Consider the following 25,751-nt stretch of genomic DNA (forward strand, 5'->3'; position numbering starts at 1 on the left):
AACTCAAGTCCGATAAAAACTGTCAAAAATCTCAGTAAATCAGCCCAATATCCACACAAACAGTAAGTGATACACTTTACTTTGAGAGATGGATGGAACCGGAGTTGTTAGCCATCAGCATACGCAAACGCACTTTTACCCGTAGGGTTTTTTTCTTCTACACAATTTTTGATCTGGCTTGTGGGCTAAGCGAAAGTAGGCTGTGCCATTTTTGCTAAGATTTCAAGCTAAGAAAGCGCTTCCTCCCTCAATTACGCTGCGTCTTAGGTTTTCATACGGAGAAGGGGAAAGGGAATGAATACAAAGAGGACACTTACATTTATTTCATCAATGTCTTCACCATCCTGTACTCCGCCGTGCGGCAATTCTTTCTCTGAACGACAAAGCAGGTAAAACGGTGATTAGCTAAAATTTGCAATCGATCAACCACGAAATATAATTTTACAGACTCGGTCTTTAAAAACTTTGGAGAGAAATGAAAAAGTGAAAACTTCCTCTAGCTGTCTCGTAGAACTAGCTTCAGCAAACAAAGGTTATACCACTAACAAATCTTTGAAAACATTAAACACAACTATTAAAAGCGATAAGAAATGTTGCAATCATGTTAATTCCGTTGCTTATCAACTCCACTATTGGCAGTCAATCTCCAAATTTGTTTTCGTGGTCACTGATAGGCCCTCCTCACTCGGCGGCTATGTTGGGTCTCAGGAGAGTAAAAAGCTTTGTTTTTGCACGGTTAGCCTCGCACTGAATTCGCGTGTGGGCGAGGCTAGCCGTGCAAAAACAAAGCTTTTTATTCTCCTGAGACTCAACACGGCCGCCGAATGAGAAGGGTCAATTATCCCTGAAAAGGAGGCTGTTGAGTCTCTAGGAATCAGGTTTTACAAGTTTTATTTTGTGGTAGTCAAACTGCGCATCACAACTCCTTTCGGTTCATCCTACTCGACCTGATGTCGAGACTCTCATTTCCTCACCTGATTTAGCGACTGATTCCACGGGCTGAAAGACTGCTGACACTGTGAGCGAGCCTGCTTTCATGGTGGTGTCCTCTGACCTTTTCTTTCCAAACACTTTATACTTCAAGTCGATCTTGCGCTGAATGATGACAGGCTCGTCCTGTGCGAACATTGAACGAAACAGACATGAGCAAAGTCATGACACGGAATAATAACATAAATTATTAGAAAAGGGGTATGTCTTGTTATAACATGCATTCTCAGCCTTTAGCGCCAAACCCACATGCTGTTTAGGGCTCATGTCGCATAGGGTTCGTCGCTTGTTTCGCAGACTACAAGCTGTCCCTTGTCTTTCTAACACTCATGTCTAGAAATGCACCTAACTTTGAATTTGGGTACTTCATATCTTCCATTCTAAGGGATTGTAAAGCGAGCGAACATCGCTATTGCGCGTGAAAAGTACCTCCCACGAGGACACGCGGGACGTGCGACGCGTTTCCTCTTGGGAAGCAATTTTTGCGCGCACTCGCGAGGTTCACTCGCTTTATTATCCCTTAGAAAAACAAGGGACTGCTCGTAGTCTATTTGGGTATATACTTCATGGTAAAGTAAGGGTGACGATATGGAGGGTAAGGGTAAGGGTTAGGGTTAGGGAAAGCGAGAGGAGCGTTTGTGAAGCTTAACCGAGTATGGAGCTCCAGCAGTGTGTCGAGGAGGACGAAGATCAGGCTATACAAAACATTGGTCAAACCAGTTCTCGAGAATGGTTGCGAAACATGGAAAATGAACGAAAGTGATGCTCAGAAAATCGATGTGTTTTAGAACCGATGCCTGAGAAGGATAATGAAGATTAAATGGCAAGATAAGATCAGCAATAGAGAGCTACTGGAAAGGGCTAACGTGGAGAAGTTGAGTGAAGAGGTAAGAAGAAGGAGATGGAGATTTATTGGACACATCCTCAGACAACAACCTGACAATGACTGTTACAGCCCTAACATGGACTCCAGAGGGAAGGAGAAAGAGAGGCCGGCCAAAAACAAGTTGGCGGCGCACGGTAGAAAAAGAGAGGTCCAAAGCAGGGTGGCAGTCCTGGAGTGAGGTGCACACTGCAGCGCAAGACAGGAATCGATGGAAAGTACATGTGGAGGCCCTATGCGCCACCTTGGCGCCAGGAGACAAGTACCTTACCATGAAGTACTTGCCTCTATTTGGTTCGGTGACCTTAATGCAATCTCCTACCCCCAACGTCGAGGATCAAAAAACTTTTGTTGGTGTGATCTATCCGTCCCATTTATTTAGCACGGTTGAACCTGTTAGTGGGAATAGACCCTTGCCAACAAAGCAAAACAGGGACACTCAACGTTCATCTCCAGTTAAAGGTCATAAACTCTTAGTGGTAAGCAGCTGCAATTGATCGTCGTCCAATTTCGGTACGTCTTCGGATGATTCTCGGAATCCCGTTCGGATCCTCCGAATTCATAAGACGTATCCAAGCCCCTTCTGACTAAGTCCGAAAACCTTTCTTGCAATTCACGATTATGTAAGACTTTCTGCTTTTAATTAGAGAAAGCATCATTCCTCCTAAAACCAGTAAGGACTAATGGCCACTCAGTGATAGTGTTGTTTTACCCGAGTCTTATGCTGTGAGATAAAGGGGCAAATGGACGTAAGAAGAAGCTAAAAAAGAAAGAAAGCAAAAGGAAAATTTTATACCAAACTCATTTCCAGGTTACACGATCCCATGAAGTCATCTGACTGCCCCTGCCAATTGACGTCACGATCATACACCAGGAATGATAGCGTGGTCTGAAACAAAACAAAAAAAACATTACCACTGTTCGTTTCGCTAACAGGGGTTCTAAAAAGGACAATGCAACAAACATGGGTCTTCAGTTCTATTGCAGTGAGCGCCAAGGAAGGATAAACGACTATTGTTTGATTAGGCAGGCAGATTTATAGAGTGAGATGACAAAAATGTATCCCAGAAAAGTTTAGACTTGAAGGCCATGTGACACCGGCAACATTTTCTTGCAATTTGTCCTGCAACAAATGTTGCATTGCAAGTTGTGATTTCACCACCTCCACGCGCAACGGCATTTGTCAAAATTATGGATAGGTCTTTACGGCACACATTTAGTTTCCTGGTTAAAAGCGACTTTTAAAACTTAATTTAATGTTTGGGTTATTTATATATCGGCAACTCGCTCTCACCGCCGTAAAATCTTTGACCATAAATTCCACCACAGACTCCCAAACAGGATTCACAGATCCGGACACGTGAGGAGTGGTTTTCACCTGAATAAGAAAACGAGAAAAAAAAAAAAGAGTGACGAGCTCTTTTTATCCACTGTAGGCGGTACTATACATTGCCTGTTAAAGAGAATTACCCTTTCTGGAGTTCAAATGGTGACTGGGACGAATATTTAAATTTACATTTAATCACAAATTGGAGTCCATCACAAGAAAGATCACATAAAAATGAGCCACTTTACTAACTTTGAGGTTCTGTCGTTAGATTGCAACCATGTAGAAGGCTTTCAGCAAACGGAGAAATTAGAGACTTTGTATGGATTTGGGGGACGCCATCTCAGAATTAGAGACATCTGTATGGAATTTGGGCGACCTTTGACAGGTCACAGCCTGGTTACTACGCAATGAAACATAACCAAACTTGGTGAACTTATTAATTTTTATGTGATCTTTCTTGCGATGGGTTCATTTCTTTCTTGGACGCAATTTGAACAATGTGTAAGCTAGGGCCCAGATCCTTTATGAACTTCGGAACGGGCAATACTCAGGACCCCTTTACAATATACTTGTGCATGTCACATGACATACCTTCTCTTTATTAGCGGTGACTATACAGTATGGATCACTGTAACCATCATCATCCATTGACAGCAGCTTTTCACCGCTATGTACGACCACAAGGAGAAGACCAGATACTGGGGAACACAAAGACGACAATAAACAACCACAGTCTTTCCATAGCATATCTGAGGCACCTTCCTGCAAGAAAACTATCTGAAAAACTGCTGGTGCATCAGAGAATGAACTATACAGTGTATGCTCAAAGAACCCTTCAAAACTAATTAAGAATTCATAAGCCCATTCACCTATCAAATGGTCGATAATACATCACGTGCACTGACTTTACATCGATAAACCTCCGCCTTAATAGTATGCAGTGTTTTTCTCATATGCTAATTTCCACCGTTCACAAAAGCATAATTGTTATGAACTCTATTGACATACGCTTTTCCAGGAATGTTTTGGAAGCCGTTCAAAAAACTCGCAGCACGTGTTTTATCGGGTCTCGGCTGCGCCTCGTGGTTTTAAACCCGATTAATCACTCCTGCTCGTTTTAAAATCATTACATAAATTTACCACTGAGTGTTAGCCCTAGTAAGGAAAGGGGAGATCGCAGAAGGCAAAGAACAAAAATCTTTGACCTCGGAGGGCATCGAACCCACAACCTCCGGATTTAATTGTCCCCTCAATACGATTTTCATGGGTTCATTTAGCACTTTAACATACACTGCAGAGTTAATTCTCTAATCCATCATTTGTGTCCATAGAGCTAGTGGCACAACGTTCATTTGCATCTGAAAACTGGACTGTAAGACTTTACCTGGACTGTCTTCAGTAGGTTTCTCGTATTTTTCAAGGAATTCCTGTTCATCTGTTCGACTGCTGACTTCATAGGGTTTGAGCTGTGTGTACTCCAACGTAACGTCGAGTTTAGATCCTCTGATTCCCTCTTTACTGAGTGTGGTCTCGCTGATGGACAACAGGAAAGCAACAACAATGTAGATAGAAAGGACCACAAAGCACTATAACCAATTGAGAGAAAACCAACAATACCAATCATGGCGTGGCTTTCTCGCGTCTTCCCGCGCCTGACACCAGTTGCATGTTTTCCCGCGCTTGGCACTGGTTACATGTTTTCCCGCGCTTAGCACCAGTTACACCTTTTCCTACGTTTTACACCAGTTGAACGTTTTCCCGCGCTTGGTACAGGCTGTATGTTTTCCCGCCCTTGGCAAGCGTTACATGTTCTCGTACGCTCGTCGCTGGTAGCATGTTTCCCGCGCTTTGCACTGGTTGCATATTTTCGTTTCGCGTTCTGATTGGTTAATTGTATTATTTTCGTCTGTTGTGATTTGCCAGTTATTAGAAATTTCCCCTCTAGTTTTACGCAATCCATCTAAGCTATACAATCAAATACAGAGCAAGTTATATCATTACAATTCTTTCATACTAGCAGAATACAACTTACACTCTTTTCTTTTTTTCCAACCCCAGGCTGCCCAGAAACATTTTGTATTTTGCGATGGAATATTTGGTTCCAAACGTTCTTTTACCGCGTACTTCAACATTTAGCTGTTAAGTAAAACACACATAATAACACGATTAAAAAAATCTCCGCCAAAACAGGAAAAGTTAAAACCTTCAACATTCTATACCATATGCTAGGCTAGTTAGATTGTGTGCAATCACTATTTAACAATTATTCTACAAGCGCGCGTTGGTTATGGGATGAAAGATAGCCAACAAGACGCGTAGCGCCGAGTTGGCTGTAATCATCTCATATCCAACAAGTGTGAGTGGAATAATTGTTTTATTAAAAACAATCAAGGAATATTGCTAGATCTTGCTGATTTCACTTTGCAAGAACAACCAGAATGCAACTTAATGGTCGCTATTTCTCGGACATGGTATAATGGCTCATATACCATGGCCGATAAGCCAATCAAATCCCTGGAATTGCATTACACAACGATCCAGCTTTAAGGACGGTGCCTACTTTTGTTACTGCGCATACGTTGTGCGCATCTGGAGATACTCGGGTTTCCTATGGGTGGTGCCTACTAATACAGCGATATTTTTGCGCGGTTTAAACTACGCGGAGAAAGCAAAACTTAGCAAGTGCTTTTGGCATCGAAAAAGAAAATTTGGGGTAGCCATGCATTTTTCAGAGATATAAGAAAAAAAACCCGCCATACATTGCTTTGTATTTTACTAATTTTTAGAATAATTGTTGCTTCATTATCTCTTAAAAAAAGGCGTGGTTACCCCTAATTTTCTTTTTGGATTTCAATAGCCCTTGGTAAGATCTGCTTTCCCCGCATGGTCATAAACCACACAAAAATACTTCTGTATTAGCAAAGGCACCGTCCTTAAGTAAATCACTTTAGTCTAGTGCAGTGTTTACCTTATCATTAGCGAGGTCATAAATAAGCAAAGAAATTGACTCCTCGAATGTCGTTCCTCCTTGGATCTTTTCTGTGCATTTCTCGTCGAGATTGCCAACTTGAAGTGACGTGAAGATCTGGTCATCTAAAAACAACGCGTTAAGACGAAATCAGTGCGTTTTACAACAACTATTCATAGACAAAGCTTATCACTGGTTGCATGGTACAAGACCTTTTCGACTCCCAAGACAAGCGACGTTCTCCTGAAGATGCACCGTATTGTAGACCTTTTTCTCCCCAGAACAGAAGATTTGCTTTTACAAATGACGCATGCGCAAGCAAAAGAGCAAGCACAAGAGTACACGATCTCGTCCACAGAGCCGGCGCGCGTTTTAAGCCAGCGGAGGCTACCCGTCCACGGTCTTTCTTGGTGCTTACCAAAAGGAACGCAGCCTCTGGCGAGGACGAGATTGAACAGTCCATACAAACGTTCGTGTTTGCGCGCATGCTCGCGCTTGTGTTGCGTCGCCAAATGGAAGTCAGGCCCTCAGGGAAATTCTCGATCGTGTCTTGGCCTTGCTCTTTAATTCTATGAATCTTTTAAAAGGCTACAATACTTCTAAAACTATTTGAAATAGAACCTAAGGTTACCCTAGAGATGACTGAACAGTGGGGAATGTTAGGTGCCTTTCAAATAGTTTCAGAGCCTTTAAAAGCGATTCCATTGTATTACATTGCGCATTCTTACTGGGCATGATTTCTTGCGCCACAGTCTCATGGTTTTCCTATATACTGAGCCTAGTCAATAACTAAATGGCTATTCCCTCCTGAACGAGCATGGTGGCCTATCTTTTTTATCTCGTTATTTTAGCTAAGATATTATCCTCGTTATGTTAAGAAGTTTTTAGAAACATTTGACAGAGAAAAATGAGTTATTGCCAGAAATACGAGTTTATTCACCACTCGCGGGCATAAAATAGTGATACTGAGAACTCGCACGCAAGAAACGTTTTGGGTCGACACTGCTTCATATTTTGCTTCCCTGTCAAGAAATTCACCTTTAGTTGCCGATTATGCTTCATACATTCTATGTATAACGTTTTTCTAAGTCGTGCTTTATCTACGTAACTTCTGTTACCACCAGACATGGAAATAACTGATTAAATTAATTCATTTTTGGAAGCGAATATTGCGAGCGATTATCGGGTAATTATAGTAGATCGTAGCTCCTTCGCGGACATGGTGACCTATATATCTTATTTAACTTCTCGAAAAAGTACATAGAAGTGAATAATTACAGAAAGATTGAGAAAATTTTTATGACAACTTTTATTTCACGAGAATCACCTTAAAAGATTCATATCAGTTCTAACAACTGAAACATTCTATAAAATAGGTCTTATTACAAAAAAAATAATCTGACCTGTGTATTTTTGGGGCATTCCACCTTTCAGTGTGACTGTGAGTAATCCATCAGCTAAAATGAGAAAAGATGTAACGGAAATTTTAACTTCTAAAGTTTTGAATTTTTTGAATATGTTATCAGCACGAACGTTAGGGTAATAAGGCAAGCATAATCCACTCCCCCTTCCAAGAGAAAAGGCAGATGAAATATTAAGCGAAAATGTAGAATACTGCGACTACATCCTTTCATAAAGCCTTAGTCTTTGCCGCCAACAAGTAAAACTATTAATCCTTATGTTCAAAAACTCTCACTTTGGTAAGCTTTCATACGCAAGTGGACGAAAGGCGGAAAACAACGTCCTCAGAGCCAATTCAGTTGGCGCTATATTAAGCGGGTCTGGTACTCACCGTAAGTCGATTTCTTAGCTGCACTTAGCATTTCATCAGGATCAACACCATGCAAAGGTACTTCAATTCTGCCCGGGTCAACCAGCGCTGTATTGAGAAAAACACAAAGTGTAGTCAGCGAAACCAACCAAGAGAAGAAAGTTCATTTTTCCGTACTAATTCTGTAATGAGACAGTAGAGAAGAAACCGCATCCTGTCTGTGACTTTCCTTTTGAATCAACTATCAAAGAAAGCCTAGTTATAAGCCGTCCCTTTACTATCCGGGATTTGCACAGACGCATGTTACTTTCGGGAAATATAGGAGCGCTTTACTTATAGCCTAACATCATCGCAACATAGCTCCGCCATTGACTTTACTTCACAATTCAATGCATTCCTGCAGTATTCGACCCTTATTAGATGCAGTAAATATGGGAGAGGGGAGGGTATAGGCAATTGTGACTGCGCGCGATGTTTCACTAGGTGTTCCTGCCTTTAATAAACGCTTACTCGGTAGGCTCGGCTTTTCATATTGTTCATATAGGGGATGGCACAGTGGTGAGAGCACTCGACTCCCACCAATGTGGTCCTGGTTCGATTCCCGGACTCGGCGTCATATGTGGGTTGAGTTTGTTGTTGGTGCTCGTCTTTGCTCCGAGATTTTTGTCCGGGTACTCCGGTTTTCCCCTCTCCTCAAAAACCAACACTTCTAAATTCCAATTCGATCTGGAAAGAGTCCCCAATTAGTGCTCTGCGCTAAATCCATTGGCACTTAAATAAAAGTGACCTTTATTTCTTAGTTACCACAGTGAAGTTCCTATTATTTGTGGTAGAAAGCACCAGTTGTACATGTCTTAGCACGCTACTAAGAGGCTGTAGAGGAAGAATAATGAATTATTTTTTATAAATGTCTGCGGTATCGTTTACTGAGAGAGAAAGCCAGAGGTGTGGTGCTATTAAAATGAGCGGCGAAACCAAACTGAAGAAATTGGAATTGGATTGTCTCTCAAGCTCTTTCCTTCGCCTCGAAAAATATCAGCTACTTATGACATTACAGTGCATAAATAGGAATTGATTTTTTCTTACCATATGTCAAACTGTCCATGACCAGAGCGTTAATGAAATCCTTCAGCATTGGAATGTCCATCACTTGTACGGCTCGCATCAATCGCACATCAAAATCAACATCGGGTCTGTAAAGAAGACGTCCATAACTATCAATGCTCACAACAGATAAATTTTGTATACCAATGTATTTCAACCAAACAGGGATAATGCTATCCTCGGAGACTCAGGGGCAGACAGTTGAGTCAGGAGGAAGTCAAAAAGGTAAGTTTACAGGAACAAATTAATGATACCTGTGTTGACTTCCTTCTGACCCAAATATCGACTGCCCTTGGGTCTACGAGGATGGTATAAGGCGCAAAAACCTATGCGTTACAAGACTGTTGAAACCTAACAGGAACCCAGTAGCCTGGGGCACCCAAGAAAATGCTTTGGGCGCCTAAATGTTTTGCAGCATCACCTAACATTTTCACATGTTGGGCTCCTAACTTCTCAGCATTTGGGCCTGTGGGTTCCTTGAAATTTTTCTTAGGAAACCGCCTTAAAGTTAGGATTTTCGACGACTCCCATAGCGTGACCATAAAGCCTTACTTACATTTACTAATTTATTTATGGCTAAGTGGAGTTGAATAATAAATAAATCTTTTTTTTCCAACTAAAAAGCGATCAAAAAGACGTACTTGTAGACGGAGCCCGAGAAACAAAAATGCGGTAAGCAGCGAGGCTAATAACTGTGGAATCAATATTGTTTTGCCCGATAAAAGGATCGTTGCCCCTTTGGGCTATATTTTAGGGGAAGCAGGTTGGTGGCGCAGTGGTGAGAGTACTCGCCTCCCACCAATGTGGCCCGGGTTCGATTTCCGGACTCGGCGTCATATGTGGGTTGAGTTTGTTGTTGGTGCTCGTCCTTGCTCCGTCCTTTTCTCCGGTTACTTCGGTTTCCCCCTCTCCTCAAACAGCAACCTTTCCAAATTCCAATTCGATCTGCAAAGTGTCCCCAATTAGTGCTCTGCGTTAAATACATTGACACTTAAATAAAGTGGTTTATTTTTAAGTTTTTGTTTTGATTGTTGACATTTTAGAAAGATGCTGAGACTGATGCCCAAACATTCAGTTGGAGGCTTTACTCAAGGCAGGAATTAAATCTATTCTAACGTCAACACTTTTTTTAGTTTTATTCTATTTTATTTTTATTCAACGGCACTTACTTTTCAAGGAAAGTGATCGCAACAGACTTCATGTGAGGAAAAGGCACAATGTGATCCAACTCGAACACAATCTGAACACGACCGGATAATGAAACATCCTCAATACTAACATCAACATCGGCTCCAACCCTGAAAACAGCAGACATTGTACATAATGGATGACAAGAGTGACCCTTAGTAAACATATTCTTTGATCGGTTGAAAATCGTACGCCTATAAAGCTCTTTGACTATACAAAAATTCAGAAAATGTTCCGTTTTTCATTTTTCTCAAAGCTAACTGGATGACTCAGCTAGAGGTAGTAAATACTCTAAGCAAGACTAACCACCCGCGAATTTTACAAATGCATGCAGCCATCACCTCGTGGGATTCACATTCACGTTTATCTGTTCACTTCTCAGTTGACTTTCCTCGTCCTTTTCACTCCAGATCTATTTCGTATCAAACAAGTTTCAATACATCACTAGCATCTACCTAATAGCTACAATCGTGGACAATTCAAATGAAAAATTAAGACCACCCCTCCCCTCATTCCACCCCTCCTTCCTGATGCGTTCAAAGAAATGTTTTTGCTCACAAGTCGCATTCATTGTTACAATAATAGACGTTGGAATTCCTTTTAATTATTTCCCTGTAGAACGAATATCAGACAGTTTGCAATAAGTTTTCAAGGACCTAAACTGTTTAATAGACCATTTCCGAGTTGCTTTGAATCTCATTATGATAGCGAGGCTAAGTGCAAAGTTTTTGTTACTAAAATTAGTTTTCATTCATATGCAAACAAAACTAATTTTCATATGAAAAGTTTTGCACTTGGCCTCGTTTTCATAGTGAGGTTAACAGCAACTCGGAAATGGCCTATTCCTTTAATTCAGAAATTCAGAATGCTGAAAGTATTTCTCTGTTTAAATCTAAACTGAGATCATTTCTCCTAAATGGACTACTTCTGTTTTGAACGTTCTGTTTTATGTTTTGCTGCCTGTGTGTTTGATTGTGTACTTGCTTTTTGACCTAAATGTATTGATAAATTAAATAAGCTACGCCTAAAGTCCTGATTTCAAAGTTGTTATTTTTTGGAGGAGCCTGTAGCTCGTATAAGCCCCAATGGTTTCTCTATCGACATCCTCGCTATATGTTTCTCTCTCTTTTGTTATTGATTTATCTTTTATATTTTTTTATATTTTATATTTATCTTGTAACGATGTGTAAGAATAATGGCAAAACAAAAAATAATAATAAATAAACTGAAACTGCAACATTTCAATGATAAGAAAATGACGCGTTTTGCTTTGCGCACGAATTCATCATTGATTTTTGAGGAAGGGGTGGGGGAGAGAGGTTATTTTCTTGTTTTATTCTGTCCAAGACTGTAGGACAAAAACAATAAACACAACCCGCACTCACATCTTCCCGCCCAATCTGACTTTGATGGCGATTTTAGTGTCAGGCGCGTGAAGACACAGGTCCATAACAAGAACCAAGAGATGCCTCTGTCTTGTTGCCATGTCAACTGGCGGGTTGAACGCGTTGGTTTCTGTGGCGGGAAGGTCTGGTGAATCATTCTCGTCGATGTTCTCAAACACTTTCACGTACTTCAGAAATGGCGTCTTCTTTCCAAAGCTGAACTCTGTAAGTTCCATTGATTCTGTGGATAAAAATGGGAAAGAATTGACGCAAGCTCTTTGAGGTAAAGAGATTTACGTAAAAATCCGGAATATAAGCCTTAACTCTAACCCTCCCCCAAATAGAAGAAAAATAAACCAATGCAAAGTTTCAGTAGCGGTTACACAAGAGCAACAGTTGACGAGTATTCAGGCAAATTCCTTGAAGCGACAGTAGAGCTGTTCATGGCGCTCACATTGAGACGGAAAACAAAATTAAATCGAGGGTTTTACCAAAGTTCAAACTAGTTTTTGCGCATGAAAGACGGCAGTAAATTCATCATCATCATCATCATCATCATCATCATCGTCATCATCATCATCATCATTTATTTGCCTTACTAAAAAAAACAGGAAATCGTTGATTTACAATGATTGGCGAGGAGACCTCAAGAAACCACCAGGCTTATAAGAGAGGCCACCTCGGCTGTCATTAAATAAATAGAAAATATGGTGCTGCGTAAGTGCGGCTCGGTCAATTCATGATTTTACAGATAAAAACTGCAACATTTTTTCCTTAAAGGTAAAAATGAGTGTTAGAAGCCATAAAACAGCCTAACTTGAAAAGATCAAATCGGTTTAAACTCCTTGAGAGCACACGATAGTCGACGTATCTTTCTTACCTATAAATGATGGTTTGCTGTAGTCCAGAACAGGATTGAGACTCGCACGGACAAGATTGCAGAGGGAAACTTCACTGAAATTCCACCTAAACAACAAAACAGCAAAACGGCGTATTTTAAAAGTGTTATACTACACAAAACTCTTGGGTGTATTGTTAAGATAATAATAATGTTTAATGCTTATATTGCGCTTTTTACATCTAAACATGATCAAAAGCGCATCACAGGAATAAAATTATACATATTAATCTAATAATAATAAATAAATAACGACTATATAAGAATTTAAACCCTAACAATATTACAATATATCCATCTTATAAATACTTATAGAGAAAGGAAAAAGCTTCTAACCAAACTTCTATAACATACTACTGAACGCCTCTCTAAAAACGTCTTTAACATGGTTTTAAAGGTGTTGAAGTCAGTCTGACTTCCAATGTTTGGCAGGGCATTCCAAGTCTTAGGGGCAGACGCTGAAAAAGCGAAAAATCTTAATGAAGGATACTGCAACAATACCCTTAAATGCATTGAGCGTAATGAATAGCGTTCGTTATGTCTAAGATTAACAAATTACGAAGTCCCTTTACGCTAGTTGTGCGTTTCACATTTTACACCAAATTTTGCATTGTTTTCCTTTGCATGTTGTCACAACGAAAACAGTTCTTTTCTGTTAGAATTTCTAAAAGAAAGTTCTTCTTTCCGACTCTTTCATGAATTCTCTGAGAATTTTTTTCAACCGCTTCACAGCTTCTTTGCGATATCTTAACCATCTTTAACGTTGCCTTCGCGATCTCTTTACGATCTCTTAACGATTTCTTTACGATCTTTTCCGATGTCATTGCGATGTCTTTACGATCGTGTTAAATCTTTAGAATCTCTTTACGGTCTTTTTCCGATGTCTTTACGATCTATTACAATCGCGATACCGTCTTAACGATCTATTTACGATCTTTTCTCGACGACTTTGTGATCGCTTTACTATCACCTCCCCATCTCTCTGTACGATCTCTTTACGATCTCTTCTCGATGTCTATGCGATCGCGTTACCGTCTCTTTACAATGCATCAACATCCTTTTGGCGATATCTTTACAATCTTTTTAAATATCTTTACGATCTCGGTACAATCTTATTATAACCTCTTTACGATCTCTTTACCATATTTTTACAATATCTTTGCAATCTCCTCGCCATCTCTTCACAGCCTCTTTAAAAAGTTCTGTACGATCTCTTTCCGCTCTCCTTATACAATTTCACAATTTCTTTACGATCTCTTTACAATTTGTTTTCAATGTCTTTACGACCTCTACTTTGTAATCTCTTTAATCTCTCTTTTTTCCGATCTCTTTCCCATATCTTTAATATCTCCTTATATTTTCTATACAAGCTCCTTTAAAGCTCCTTCCAATCTCTTTACAATCTCTATTTACGACAATTTTCAGCTATCTTAACAATCTCGCTACACTCTGTTCGGCATTTCTTTAGTACAATCTCTATGAATCACTTTACGTCTATTTACGTATTTCCGTCTCTGTTCAACATAAGCATCACAATACAAATATCAAGAACGCGGAAAAATAAAGCTTCACAGTGGAACCCTAAAAATCCACGGACATTTGTTTGCAACAACACCACGGTCGGATTTTCCAGTAACAAATAACTGCATAAGATGTGCTTAGTAAAACGAGGTGGTCGTATTGACCCTTAAGCCACAAAATTTATATGCAAATTCTACTCAGAATTCTTGATGCATTTCTTAAGGCACTAGCTTTAACAATTTGTGCAAATATCACGAAATTTATCTTCAGTGATTATTTCTTAATTCTAATTACCTATATGTTTGATAAAGTAGTGATATTGTAAGGAGAATTTAGATACTGATCACTACTAAGGCTATTAATAGCACAGTCGTTAGGCAGATCTCCACACTGTATATGGCTAAACATTTAGTCTGCCTTCAGCTCCCCTTCCACGCTCCTTCTTGAGTCTACCAAATATCCAGCTAATATTTGAGAGATTTATAATTATATTTATGGCAAACGGCACTGAGAAATGACCACTTGACCAATTAACCCTACATTTGCCGCTCGCTGTTTCCAGTTTCTCAGTAAAATTGAGTGGTTTTGCGTTAGCATCAAAGATCAGAATTATTTTGCCCTGTTCTCATCTGTATACCAATTTTTCAAGAAAACATGAACGCGAATCCCGTTTGCCGTAAATGCGACTCTAAATCTATTAATTTATGTCTGCTCATGGTTTTCGCAAGTGACGTTAGCAAAACAGCAGACAGATAAAGCCTAAATGTAACAGCACTTATGAACATAAACTTACTCATGAACATAATCGCAGACACAAATTTCCTTTTTCTTACTCGGCTTAATGTGTAACAGACATGGCTATTTTTCTTGCTAAGTTCTGGTCTCTGCTAGCAGAAGGGCCCTACACTATGCTTATGCTAAAGATTGTGCTCGCATGCCAGTGAATACTGACCTGGCTAAGTTCTACTTAATATTTGTGAACGAACCATAAAATAATCGCTAATGAACGCGTATACAACGCAGGCCTTTTTGGCAAAAGTTTCGCTTTAATCTTATTAATAATGTACAACTGAGCACTAATGTTTTGCGTTGCTCTGTTATTTTGAAGGCTGTTGAGCACGCAAGTACAAATTTGTACCTAGAACAGTATTGCAACTAAAAATGAACATATTTTTTTGTACTTTAGGGGTACACTTTGATTTTAAAATATACAGAAATGTTAACTGAAACTTAATTCTCGTAAGAGCATGAAATGAGTCCTAGTTTCTGACACGTTAGCGTTGTTGGCAGTAAATGACCAGTTATTTATTTAACTACAACAATTTTAGCAAAGAAATGGAATTAAATGGTACTCACACGTTATCTCTTAAAATATTTTATACCTTATTTATTTTTGTTTGGAAAAATAACGTTCCCCTCAAGCTTTTAGCTTCCTGCGACCTTAACCAGGCTAGAAATTGTTTACAAAACGATGACAATTAGGTTAGACAACTGCCAAACCCACCCAAACGAGAAAGCGGCCACCAAAACACAGCTTCACAATTATTTTCACATAGATGAATCGCCACGTCACGGTCTTTCAATTATTTTCATCAAGGAAACTTATTTCTGTGTTGAAAAAGAAGATAATTTTGCAAAACAAAACAAATAGACGGGCAGACAGTTAGCTAAACGTACTCTTAAGCGATATCATAGCGAAGGAAAAACAACTTATTAATTATCATAGTTACCATCGATTCAATACAAAGTTAAGCCACTCTGCCGTTTCCTCGTCTCGCAAAGCTTTTCGTCGATGAACTTTGATTTCAGATTCACGAACACGAGCATCTAGGATGCGGCAATTTTTGCGGTACCATACTGTAAATATTAACGGTATGATAAAACCAGCCCAGACAAGGGAGAAACCGTACGCTCCAAGAAACCACGTTAGAACTACTACAGCGCAAACAAAGAGAGACAAACGAAGTTGAGTCTCATCTCTTTCTTTCTTCGCTTCCGCCTCCAAAGCTTCAGGGCTGCTCTCAGCCATGGATTTTTCTCGGACACGTTAGCTGTGTAAAATGCGCGCGATCTGAATTGCTTTCCGCATAATCGGGGTGGTTGTTTTGTGGATTTGCCTTCAAAATTGAGCCCAGTGTTTTCGATTAATTATTTAGTGGTACCTGCTAGTTTGGAAGCGCTTAGATGCGAAATGGGGAATTGATTGTTAAAGAACGGGTGCCCAACCGACTGAAGTTTGCAAATGCTTTAGTTTTGCTCTCATAATTCAGCGCTGATAGAAAAGAGAAATACCTCACTACGGAGCCTCGATATGGAAAAAACTGACATAAAATTACGTGACAATTTACACGAAAATAAAACGATCAAGATCGAAACGAAAATGCATTTTGCTTTTCGTGTGAAACGTATAACTATTGCAGTTTTACCCGTGCCGTTCCACACGAGTCGATAGGGCCTACGAGCTACTATACGATACCAAAACAGACTGGCAAGGCAGGAAAAAGGGCTTTGCCCTGCTCTTCAGTTAACGCACTTCGTGTAAACACTTGTCCTTGTATAAGTTGATGCACCTGTAGTTTCCAGTAAATGTAAATTACTCTACAACCCAGGCCAATATTTTCTGGGACGGATGCGAAAATAGCGTTTGCAGTGTGCATTTGTGTGTTGGATATCTATAACCAGTTGCTATAAGCTTGGTGGTGGTGCCATAACGAACACCAATTTTCAAAGTGAAAAGTATACAACTTGTTCTCGATTTTTTTACTTGATTTTTGACTAAAATGATAGAATGAACCTTCCATTACAAAAAGCAGTTCTATCATCTGAAGGAAAGTACATTTTCTTACTGCGAAATGGCGGTTTTAGCGAGCCTACTTCAGCAAATTCCTCCCTTTTCTCTCTAATTGCGGCGCTTTCATTCAACTTTCACGCTCGAATAGTCTGCCACCATGGCTTATTAATATGCATAAGTGTCTGGCCATTTTGCGCGATGTTTTTGGAAATCTCCTTCCCTCAAGTAACGTTGATAGCAACTGGTATCATTCGGACTGTACATGAATTCAGCAGCATGACACATGACAACATTTCATATTTCGTGTTAAGTTTTGGAATTCGCCCCAACATTTTTGGCCAGGATTGTAGCTTTTATTTATTTTTTATTAGGAGTTTTTAACATAGTGCCCACCTCTTGAACACCAGTTCACAGCGTTTTTATTGTAATTTGATTTATTTTTTCCCGCATTTAATAAACGTATATGTTGTTCTATGCTACTTTAATCTCGCGCTCGTATTTAGTTTAAGACGAACCTAACCTCAAAAACTTAAACTTCAGAAAAAGTGCTACAATTTAACTCTACCTTTGAAGTTTATACTATATTGGCATTTTTTATACTGAAAAGGAGAGTTGACTTGGTCTTCGAGATCAAAACTAAAACAGAATACTACCACTCACATATTGAAAACAGTTCAGTGACTTGATCCGAAAGCGATCAAAAGCGATTGTTCCTCTATAATCAAGACACGTTATGATACTCCTTGTTATTAAAAGTCAGTTGACTGGTCCTGAAAGGGCAAAATTGATATAAACTCAACCTCTACGGTAATATTTAACAATTATTCCACGAGCGCGCGTTGGATATGAGATGATAGATAGCCTCATTGGCTACAACCATCTCATATCCAACAAGCGTGAGTAGAATAATTGTTTTATTTAAAACAATCAAAAAATATTGCTAGATCTTGCTGATTTTGCTTTGCAAGAACAACCAGAAGAAAAATAGTGTGAAAAATAGTGTGAAATAAATGAACCTTGTAGCCTTGTACCTCTCTATTTCTCAGGCATGGTATAATGCCACTTAAAAAAACGCGCGTGCTTCCCTATCTAATTCCTATTTGGCGTCATCATGGTACATTTCTCAACATACGCACCGCCGTGTGTCCATAAGATGACGTGTGCAAATCAGACAGATTTCAGATAAAACATTCTCGCTCAGGCCATACCATTGTGGCGTGCTTATAACCAACCAATAATAACCTTTGTTTTTCCGTGCGGCACTGACTTCTGTACTGGTTTAGACCTGATGAATTCTTACCGTGTATAAATAAAGATTACTTACTGACATTGAGAGAATTTTCCGCGCACTACTTTGTTGTCACTATGTTATAAAAGAATTGGTTCATGCTGTTAGCTGTGCGTATTTCGAGTTATGGATGCACTTGGGAAGTTTGGAGAGCACTCAAGAAGCCTCGAGCAAATGTTACGCTTCTCTAGAGCTCTTCAAACTCCCGCATGCATCCATAACTCGATATACGCACACTAGGCATGAACCATTTCTTAAATATACCATGGTCGCTAAGCCAATCAAATACCTGGAATTGTATTATACAATGATCCAGTTTTTAATAAAACTGGCTATAACGGACAGCTTAGTTGGTGTTGGGAGAGGTCGGAATTCATTTAAACTGTACGTTTGAAAACTCTGCCTGTGCACCTCATGTCTGTTTCGCGCGCCTTAGTGAATGTGAAGGTCGTTTTAAATCGAAAGTTTAAGAATTGGTCCATGTTAGCGTGCGTATATCGAGTTATGGATGCACGCGGGAAGTTTGGAGAGCACGAGAGAAGCATAAGAGTTGCTCGAGGCGCAGCCGAGAGAAACTCTAGCTTTTCGAGTGCTCTCCAAACTTCCCAAGTGCAGCCATGGCTCGATATACGCATGCTAAGCATGAACCAATTCTTTTCTAACATAGTGACAACAACAACAAAAAAACTAAGCGATGAAAAGAAGTACGCGGAAAACAGGTTTTATTTGTGATTGATTACAAAATTCTGTCAATGCGCTGTACCGAAAAACAAAGGTTCTTATCAGCTGTTTACAAACACGCTACAATGATATGGTCTGAACGAAAACATTTCATCCGAAATTGTCAACGAAAATTTGCTTCTTTGAATTAGTTTGTACAAACTAAAACTAAGCGACCGAAACCCGAGCTTCTCTGCGGGTTGCACACGTCATTTTATGGACGCACGGCCGTGCGTATGTTGAGAAATGTACCATGATGACGCCAATAGGAATTAGATAGGGAAGCACGCACACTATGTTATAATTTCTTTTATTAAAAACTGAATCATTGTATAATGCAATTCCAGGGATTTGATTGGCTTAGCGGCCATGGTATATGAGCCATTATACCATGCCCGAGGAATGGCGACCAATAAATTGTCTTCTGGTTGTCCTTTCAAAGCGAAATCAGCAAGATCTAGCAATAATTCTTGATTGTTTTTAATAAAACAATTATTCCACTCGTGCTTGTTGGATATGAGATGATTATAGCCAACTTGGCGCTACGCGCCTCGTTGGCTATCTATCATCTCATATCCAACGCGCGCTCGTGGAATAATTGTTAACTATTCAATAAAACATAGAGGCTACGTTTAGTTGTAGGCCTGTTCAGTCACACCATGAAAGCCGTTTCGCGGATAGTAACCAGTTTTAAGATATTTTCGATTGTTTATAAATCAAAAATAAAGTTGTTCAGCTACCCTTTTAGTGGTCGTTTTTCAGTTCAATAGAGAGTGACTGCAGAAAAGAATGTATTTGTATTTTGTATGTCTTCTAAAATGTATATTCGATAATCGAGTTGCTCAGTATCGAAAAATTTGTTTTCTGTCGAAAACGTCATTATCTCCAAATCATAAAAATTAGTTGTCGCATTAAACACAAAAAAACCTTCAAATAGCGAGGAAAAAATTCCAGCAAAAATTTTCGCCGTTTTATTTATCGTAAGAGACGCCAACTGGGTGTAGTAAACGCCCCGGAAACGCCAACAATTTACTTTCCAGACGGCTCGCACGTGCGCAACTTTGCCTGCATGTTCTGATCACGTGACGTTTTGAATTTTGAGCGCCGCCTTATCATGCCTTATGTCATCCATAACTAAACAGACATACGCCAAAAGGTATTTACATGCACTTCGTAGTGGAAAAACAAAGTTATACAAGTCTTCCGCTCCTGATTAGAAAGCAAGGTTGCCGAGAAAATACGAATAAAAAACACTCAACACATTTCATTCTGAATTGAAAAAATAGCTGTAATTTTTAAATGCCACGTGACGCTGCTATACCACAATCCCTTGCCCCCTTACGTTAAGTGTAATATTTAATTAGCTGTTATTAGTTGTCAATAATAATCTGGTTTACAACTCGCCAGCGAAAGGTTTAATCGTTCTGCTTTAAATCCTTGACTTGGAAAACCGCTTAACTGAGGATTTGAGATGGCGAGCACGTTAACAGATAGGGAAATGGACGAATTACGCGACAATTTTGGCTTGTACGATAGCGTCGGAGACGGCAAGGTGGAATCCACTAGCATGGGCCAAGTACTAAGATCTGCTGGTTTGAATCCAACACAAGCTGAAGTGGAAAAGGTGATGAAAGAAATCGACCCAACTGGTAAAAAGAGGATTTCCTTCGAAGAGTTTGTGCCGGTTATGCTGTCGTTTCGCACTCGCCAACACAAATACGGCCAAGATGTTTTCATCGATAGCTTGAGAGTCTTCGACAATGACGGCTCCGGTACAATAAGCTCAGGAGAGCTTCGACATGTCCTGACGAGCTTAGGAGAAAAACTACGGGACGAAGATGTCGACACTCTTCTTCAGGGTTTAGAGGACAACTCTGGCCTTATAAATTATGAGGATTTTGTGAAGAGCGTTATGAACGGTTAGGAACAGATATTCACGAATTTTTCAAGACTTCGGAAATGAACGCGCCCTACACGAGGCTTTTGTTGTGGTAATGTTTCCCGCGATTGTTAAGCTTTAGAATTAAACTTTCACAACGTTAATAAATTTAATAATCGTAGGCACTGCCGAAAGTATAATTGTATATCTTGTAGTTTAGTGGACAGACTCGAATTTAATGCAAGATTTCCGCACAGCCCCATACAATTATATATTTTGTTTGACAATGCTTATCTGTAGTTGATTCAAGTGCTCAGTTTCGACAGACCGTGATGTAACGCTTAGAAATGGAACTTAAATGTTCATCTGTAAAGAGGAAGTTTAACAGCAACAGCTGTAGTTAAAACAGAAAATAGAAAATATAATTTAGCGACGTAAAAGTTTTTAGTTTTAGCTTCTCTATCTGTCTCGTTTTCCCAGGTTTTTATCTCATCCAGAATATTCAATTCGGGTGTTTCACGCTTCAACGCCTATATCGCCTACTTCTGTTTAAACCGAAACATAATTCAAATTTTTGCTGTTTCGCTTATCTCGATACGTCAAAGTCAGCGAAAAAGCTCTGTTAATTACTCCAGTTGACCTGCGCCATAAAAGTAGCCACGTTTTTCCATGACTGAGGGTATTTGTTGATTTTTCGATACGAGCATAAAATGCAAATTTCTTAATATGACGGACTTTGTTGCCTGGGCCAACAGTTGTTAAAACGTATTGTTTGACAATTCGCTCGTTACACATGTGTGAATTTGCATAGACAAACTGTTTTCCGGTTTCAGCGCAGAAATGAAATATGTTAATCAATAAATTAATAAATGCCTCCTGTTTGGCAAAATTACTGTGCATAAAAAGAAATGAAATTTCAAAAGCCGAGCTAAGTTCTCACTTCAATTAATTCAAAATGGCGGCGCAAACACCACATGTGATAGAGAGATTTAGCATTGCGTGAACGGTGAACGGCAGGAATGACCACGTGACCATGTTTACCCTATATTTGCTGCTCGCTGCTTTAAGTTTGTTAGTTAACTTGAGTAGTTTTGGGTTAGCATCAAAGGCCAGAATTATTTTGCACTATTCTTATCTATGCATTCATTTTTTCAAGAAAACATGATAAACGCGAATCTCACATTTACTGTTGCCGTATCTCTAATGTCACGTGATAAGAAAATCAGACGTTTTTTTAATCTTTTTATTCCACGTAAGTGTGACACAAGGAAACAGGGTTTTTAATTTGAATAGTGACCGCAGCATCACATATTTTTGTGTTACTTTGAATAGCCAAAACCATATTTGAATCGATGGAATCATCAAAATAATGGTACAGTGTTGTTAACAATAATCTTACTAATGCACAGAAACTGGTATTAAGTATGTATGGCTACAGATGGCTACGATGGAAATGGATTGCAATTTGAAAAACTTGGCCAGTTTTTTTCAAGTTCTTCCTGTGTCTTGTAGAGAAGTCGCTAAAAACTGATAGTTTGTTCTTTTCCGGATAAATCCCCTAATATTTTCTTTCGGACGCTCTAACAGCAATTCAATGGTAGCAAAAAGGTTCTTTGTCAAATATTTGGGCAGTTTGAACCAAAATACAGCAAAATCGCCGTGACAGTGTATTCCTTTAACATGTCACGCTATGGCCCCGCCAACACTAACGAGTTTTCGTTTGAAAACGCACACAACCCATTTTGACAAAAATCGTATACATTCGAAAACGGAGCCCTATCGTATCAGTATGCAGCGAAAACGGAAGTATTCGAAATGCTGACGCGGAAATGCCAACATAACTTAATTTAATTTTTTATTTCTCTTGTTCTGTAAATATTACTTGTCACCACTGCTCGCCTCGCCGACTAGCTCTTGCTTATTGCGGGCGGTGCACATTTCTTGTAAGATTTATGTCAAGAATCAATAATTAAACTGAACTGAACGGAACTGAACTAAACATTGCGAGCACGTATATGTGAGGCGAAAATCACGAGGCCGTCAAATCCCCCGGGGGGAGACTAATGCACGATTCCTGGGACGGACAGTGAAAGAATGCCCCACTTACGCCCGGGTGTATGTGCGGGGGGTGGGTACTTCTGGAATTGACCAGTGCATTACTTTCCTTAAGAAATTAAGAAAAATAAGGGGGCACTCGTAGTCTAGCTTTTTTGTTCTTCTGAGTATCAACTGAATTTATCTTTCACCAGTTAGCGAACGATACACCAGGAAATGTCGCGGATTTCTCTCGAACCGTCTAACGCCTAATTTATACGTCGCATTGATTTCACTCGTGCGCAGTATAATTCATTGGGTGACAGATAAGAGTCGCGTCTGTACTGTCTTCAAAGTTTTGGGCATTCGCTTCTCAAAACAAAGAGTATTGCTTGCAATATTCTTACTGGGCTTTCCGGCGCTTGAATGACAATCAAGGCGATTAATATCTGATGTATATAAATTGTACCTAACGTTCTAAATTTGCTTGCTAAAATGGTAATTTTAAATGCATTTTTAAATCAAGAAAAAGGACAAACTTCATTTTGTTACCAGACTAACACCTACAAACTGCGAATCGAGTATTTTAAAAATTGAGCGAATGCGAAAATTTTCGTCAAAGTTCGCTGAGGTTAGAACGACTTAAAACTGAATTTTATTTATGAATATTTTAGGAACTTTTGGTGTTCCAATAGCCAGCTGGATTTAGGATGAACACAACATAAACCTCCTCTAACGAAAAAGAAAAAAAAGCTACGAATAAGGAGCAAGAAACTAATTCAAACTAATTAGTTGTTTCCCTCAAAGAAGACCCATTGTGAACAAAAAATTTTCCATGCGGCTATTATTGCTAAGCGTTATTTCCAGATGTTGTTGTTGTTGTTAAAAAAGTCCGTGACTGCAGAAGACATCTTGAAATTGAAATAAACTTCATAAAGCCTGAAGCAACTGCCTTCATAAGGTTGGGCTCGGTTTTACTCAGCTTAATTGGCATGCAGTTGTCTTTATCAATTATTAATGTCACTTATTGAGCTTACAACATGGTTCATTGTTTCTGTTGTAGCGACAATGCAGGGTATTTAGTTCCGTGGCGGTGATTTTCATTGTCCAATTGATACCACCAATGGGTCTAGCCAATAGACTACGTTTGCTCGCAGCAATAATCATTCAAATTTACATTGCGGTGCGGAGCGAAGGAACTCCAACAGTAAGCGAGCTAAGTATCGCCGGGCCAAAACAAAAACCAAAACAAACAGCCCTTCTTGTCGAGATGCGGCGATCAAGAGGACATTTCGATTGCACGCGATTTTAGTTTAGGTTTTCAGTTAAGTTTATGAAAACAACGCAAGGGTTCAAATGACGGAGAGCAAGGAAAAGGGAGGAATCAGCTCCAACGATGAACAGAGATCGGCGGAATCACAACAGCTCTTAGACTCTGAACGAGAACGACGCACGCGGCATCGCGCGAATCAACAACAAAGATTACTAATATCGTTGCTAATATTCATCATCATTGCGTGGGTTCTAGGAAGGTACGATGCGAGCATTGTCTGGATTTTCGCTCTGCTTGCGTGGGTTTTGCTCTGGTGGAAAAATACTGGTACAAGAGCTATAGATCTCGCTGCAAGGCAGGCGGAGATTGACAAGAGAAGAGAAAGAGCTTTGTCCAGTGCGGAGACAACAGAGTGGTTGAACTTCATGATAAATCGATGGTGAGTGTTGGGAACTGAATACTTAAGTGAGTATGGATTGAGATAATATGCAATTAGTACGGTCACACATTGTAGTATCACAGTGGCAACATAATAGGAGGTGTTTGTGTGCCTCAAAACGAGTGATTTTGCTGCAACCCATTTCTTCGTTAGTGCCAAACAGGTCTTGAGTAAGACGTTTGACATTCAAATTTTTATCTTTCAATGAGCACATACTAAAAAAATTTCTACAGCTTACAACCTGCATAAGGGGCAGATAGGTTCGCGACTTTCCCATATGACGTCACAAATCGGCAACCAAGACAAAATGTTGGTCTTCGAAGAACTCGCAAAAATTTATTTTAACAATAAATAAAAATAGTAGAATCAAGGAAAATTGGAAGTAATAAAGAAAGTTACATCTTAATTCAGTTCATCCCGTGTCCTTCAAACTTCAGCTAATGAATTCTCTCATAAAGATACATTATGCTTGAAAATCTTTTTAATTACTGTTTCGTTACCGAGCGGAAAGTTTCTTTCGTTTATCAATTAGTTAAAAGACAGGAACAATTATTTTAGCTGAGACATAACACAACAAGTGCCTCGCCGAAAATTCACAACTGCTTCTGTTGCCGGAATTTTCAAAGAATTGAACCACGATAATAAGAAAACCACGAGATCTGATTTAAGGTATTATATCGGTGTCGACGACTCAACTCATAGTTTTCTTTAAAAATCCAATCTCAATGTGCATTTTTTCGCCAGCTTTAAGAAATAATCATTCGAAACCAATTAATGTTGCATGGAGATGTGACACGATAAAAGCAAAATCTTAACCACGAAATTTAGTGGTCTCCGGCGCAGTATAACAGTTACGCTGTATACATATTTCTCACTGTTTTACTGTATTCACATAAAACTTAACCATTTGATCAAGATCGACTACCTTTGTAACTTAGACATATCGTTTTGTAAACTGTCCATGATATTGAAGTTTATCAGCAGTACGACGCATCGAAAGTGAAATTAGTTCCACTAAACCGTCGACGTCTTATTTTAAAAATATCATAAATTATTTACCGCGTGAAAACCACATGCTTCTGGCAAAACTGATATCTACTTTGAGGCGATTTTCTTTTGTCTTTTTCGAATTAGACATTGAGAAAGTTATCTAAAAAACGAAGCGCTTAACCTAAAATTTCCAGAGAAAATTAAACAGGCTGAGAATAAAATAGTCTCCAAACTGTGTAAGATCTTCACCATTTGCATTCTTTGGTGTTGATATCTATTCGGAAGTATTCTTGGATTTT

General features: G+C 39.4%; 2 protein-coding genes and 1 pseudogene across 5 annotated transcripts in view; 2 read left to right on the forward strand and 1 right to left on the reverse strand.

Annotated features, from left to right (window-relative positions):
• LOC146481800 (uncharacterized) overlaps positions 1-25,751 on the reverse strand; it is a 44,339-nt gene that overhangs the window by 15,493 nt on the left and 3,095 nt on the right. The window contains exons 1-15 of one of the 2 annotated variants that reach the window (XM_085107855.1): positions 15,769-16,124; positions 12,500-12,585; positions 11,620-11,860; positions 10,216-10,344; positions 9,029-9,135; positions 7,964-8,050; positions 7,575-7,628; positions 6,172-6,296; positions 5,236-5,339; positions 4,588-4,736; positions 3,795-3,901; positions 3,168-3,251; positions 2,670-2,762; positions 975-1,116; positions 318-373 (exon numbers count right to left, since the gene is read on the reverse strand). In XM_085107855.1, coding sequence (XP_084963981.1) covers positions 318-373; positions 975-1,116; positions 2,670-2,762; positions 3,168-3,251; positions 3,795-3,901; positions 4,588-4,736; positions 5,236-5,339; positions 6,172-6,296; positions 7,575-7,628; positions 7,964-8,050; positions 9,029-9,135; positions 10,216-10,344; positions 11,620-11,860; positions 12,500-12,585; positions 15,769-16,067 — 1,863 coding nt within the window. In that variant the 5' untranslated portion in view covers positions 16,068-16,124. Of the gene's footprint in view, positions 1-317; positions 374-974; positions 1,117-2,669; positions 2,763-3,167; positions 3,252-3,794; positions 3,902-4,587; positions 4,737-5,235; positions 5,340-6,171; positions 6,297-7,574; positions 7,629-7,963; positions 8,051-9,028; positions 9,136-10,215; positions 10,345-11,619; positions 11,861-12,499; positions 12,586-15,768; positions 16,125-25,751 lie in introns of those variants that run through there. The other variant, XM_085107856.1, reaches the window with a different exon arrangement.
• On the forward strand, positions 20,193-21,159 carry LOC146481801 (myosin-2 essential light chain pseudogene; annotated as a pseudogene). The gene has a single exon (XR_014864299.1). The product of XR_014864299.1 is annotated as a myosin-2 essential light chain pseudogene (transcript).
• Positions 23,848-25,751, forward strand: part of LOC146481802 (uncharacterized) — a 45,672-nt gene continuing 43,768 nt past the window's right edge. For both annotated transcript variants that reach the window (XM_085107850.1, XM_085107851.1), the window contains exon 1: positions 23,848-24,462. In XM_085107850.1, the coding sequence (XP_084963976.1) occupies positions 24,107-24,462 (356 nt within the window). In that variant the 5' untranslated portion in view covers positions 23,848-24,106. The remainder of the gene's footprint in view (positions 24,463-25,751) is intronic.

Source organism: Pavona decussata, unplaced genomic scaffold, assembly GCF_977016875.1.
Source record: "Pavona decussata unplaced genomic scaffold, jaPavDecu1.1 SCAFFOLD_48, whole genome shotgun sequence".
NCBI lineage: Eukaryota > Metazoa > Cnidaria > Anthozoa > Scleractinia > Agariciidae > Pavona > Pavona decussata.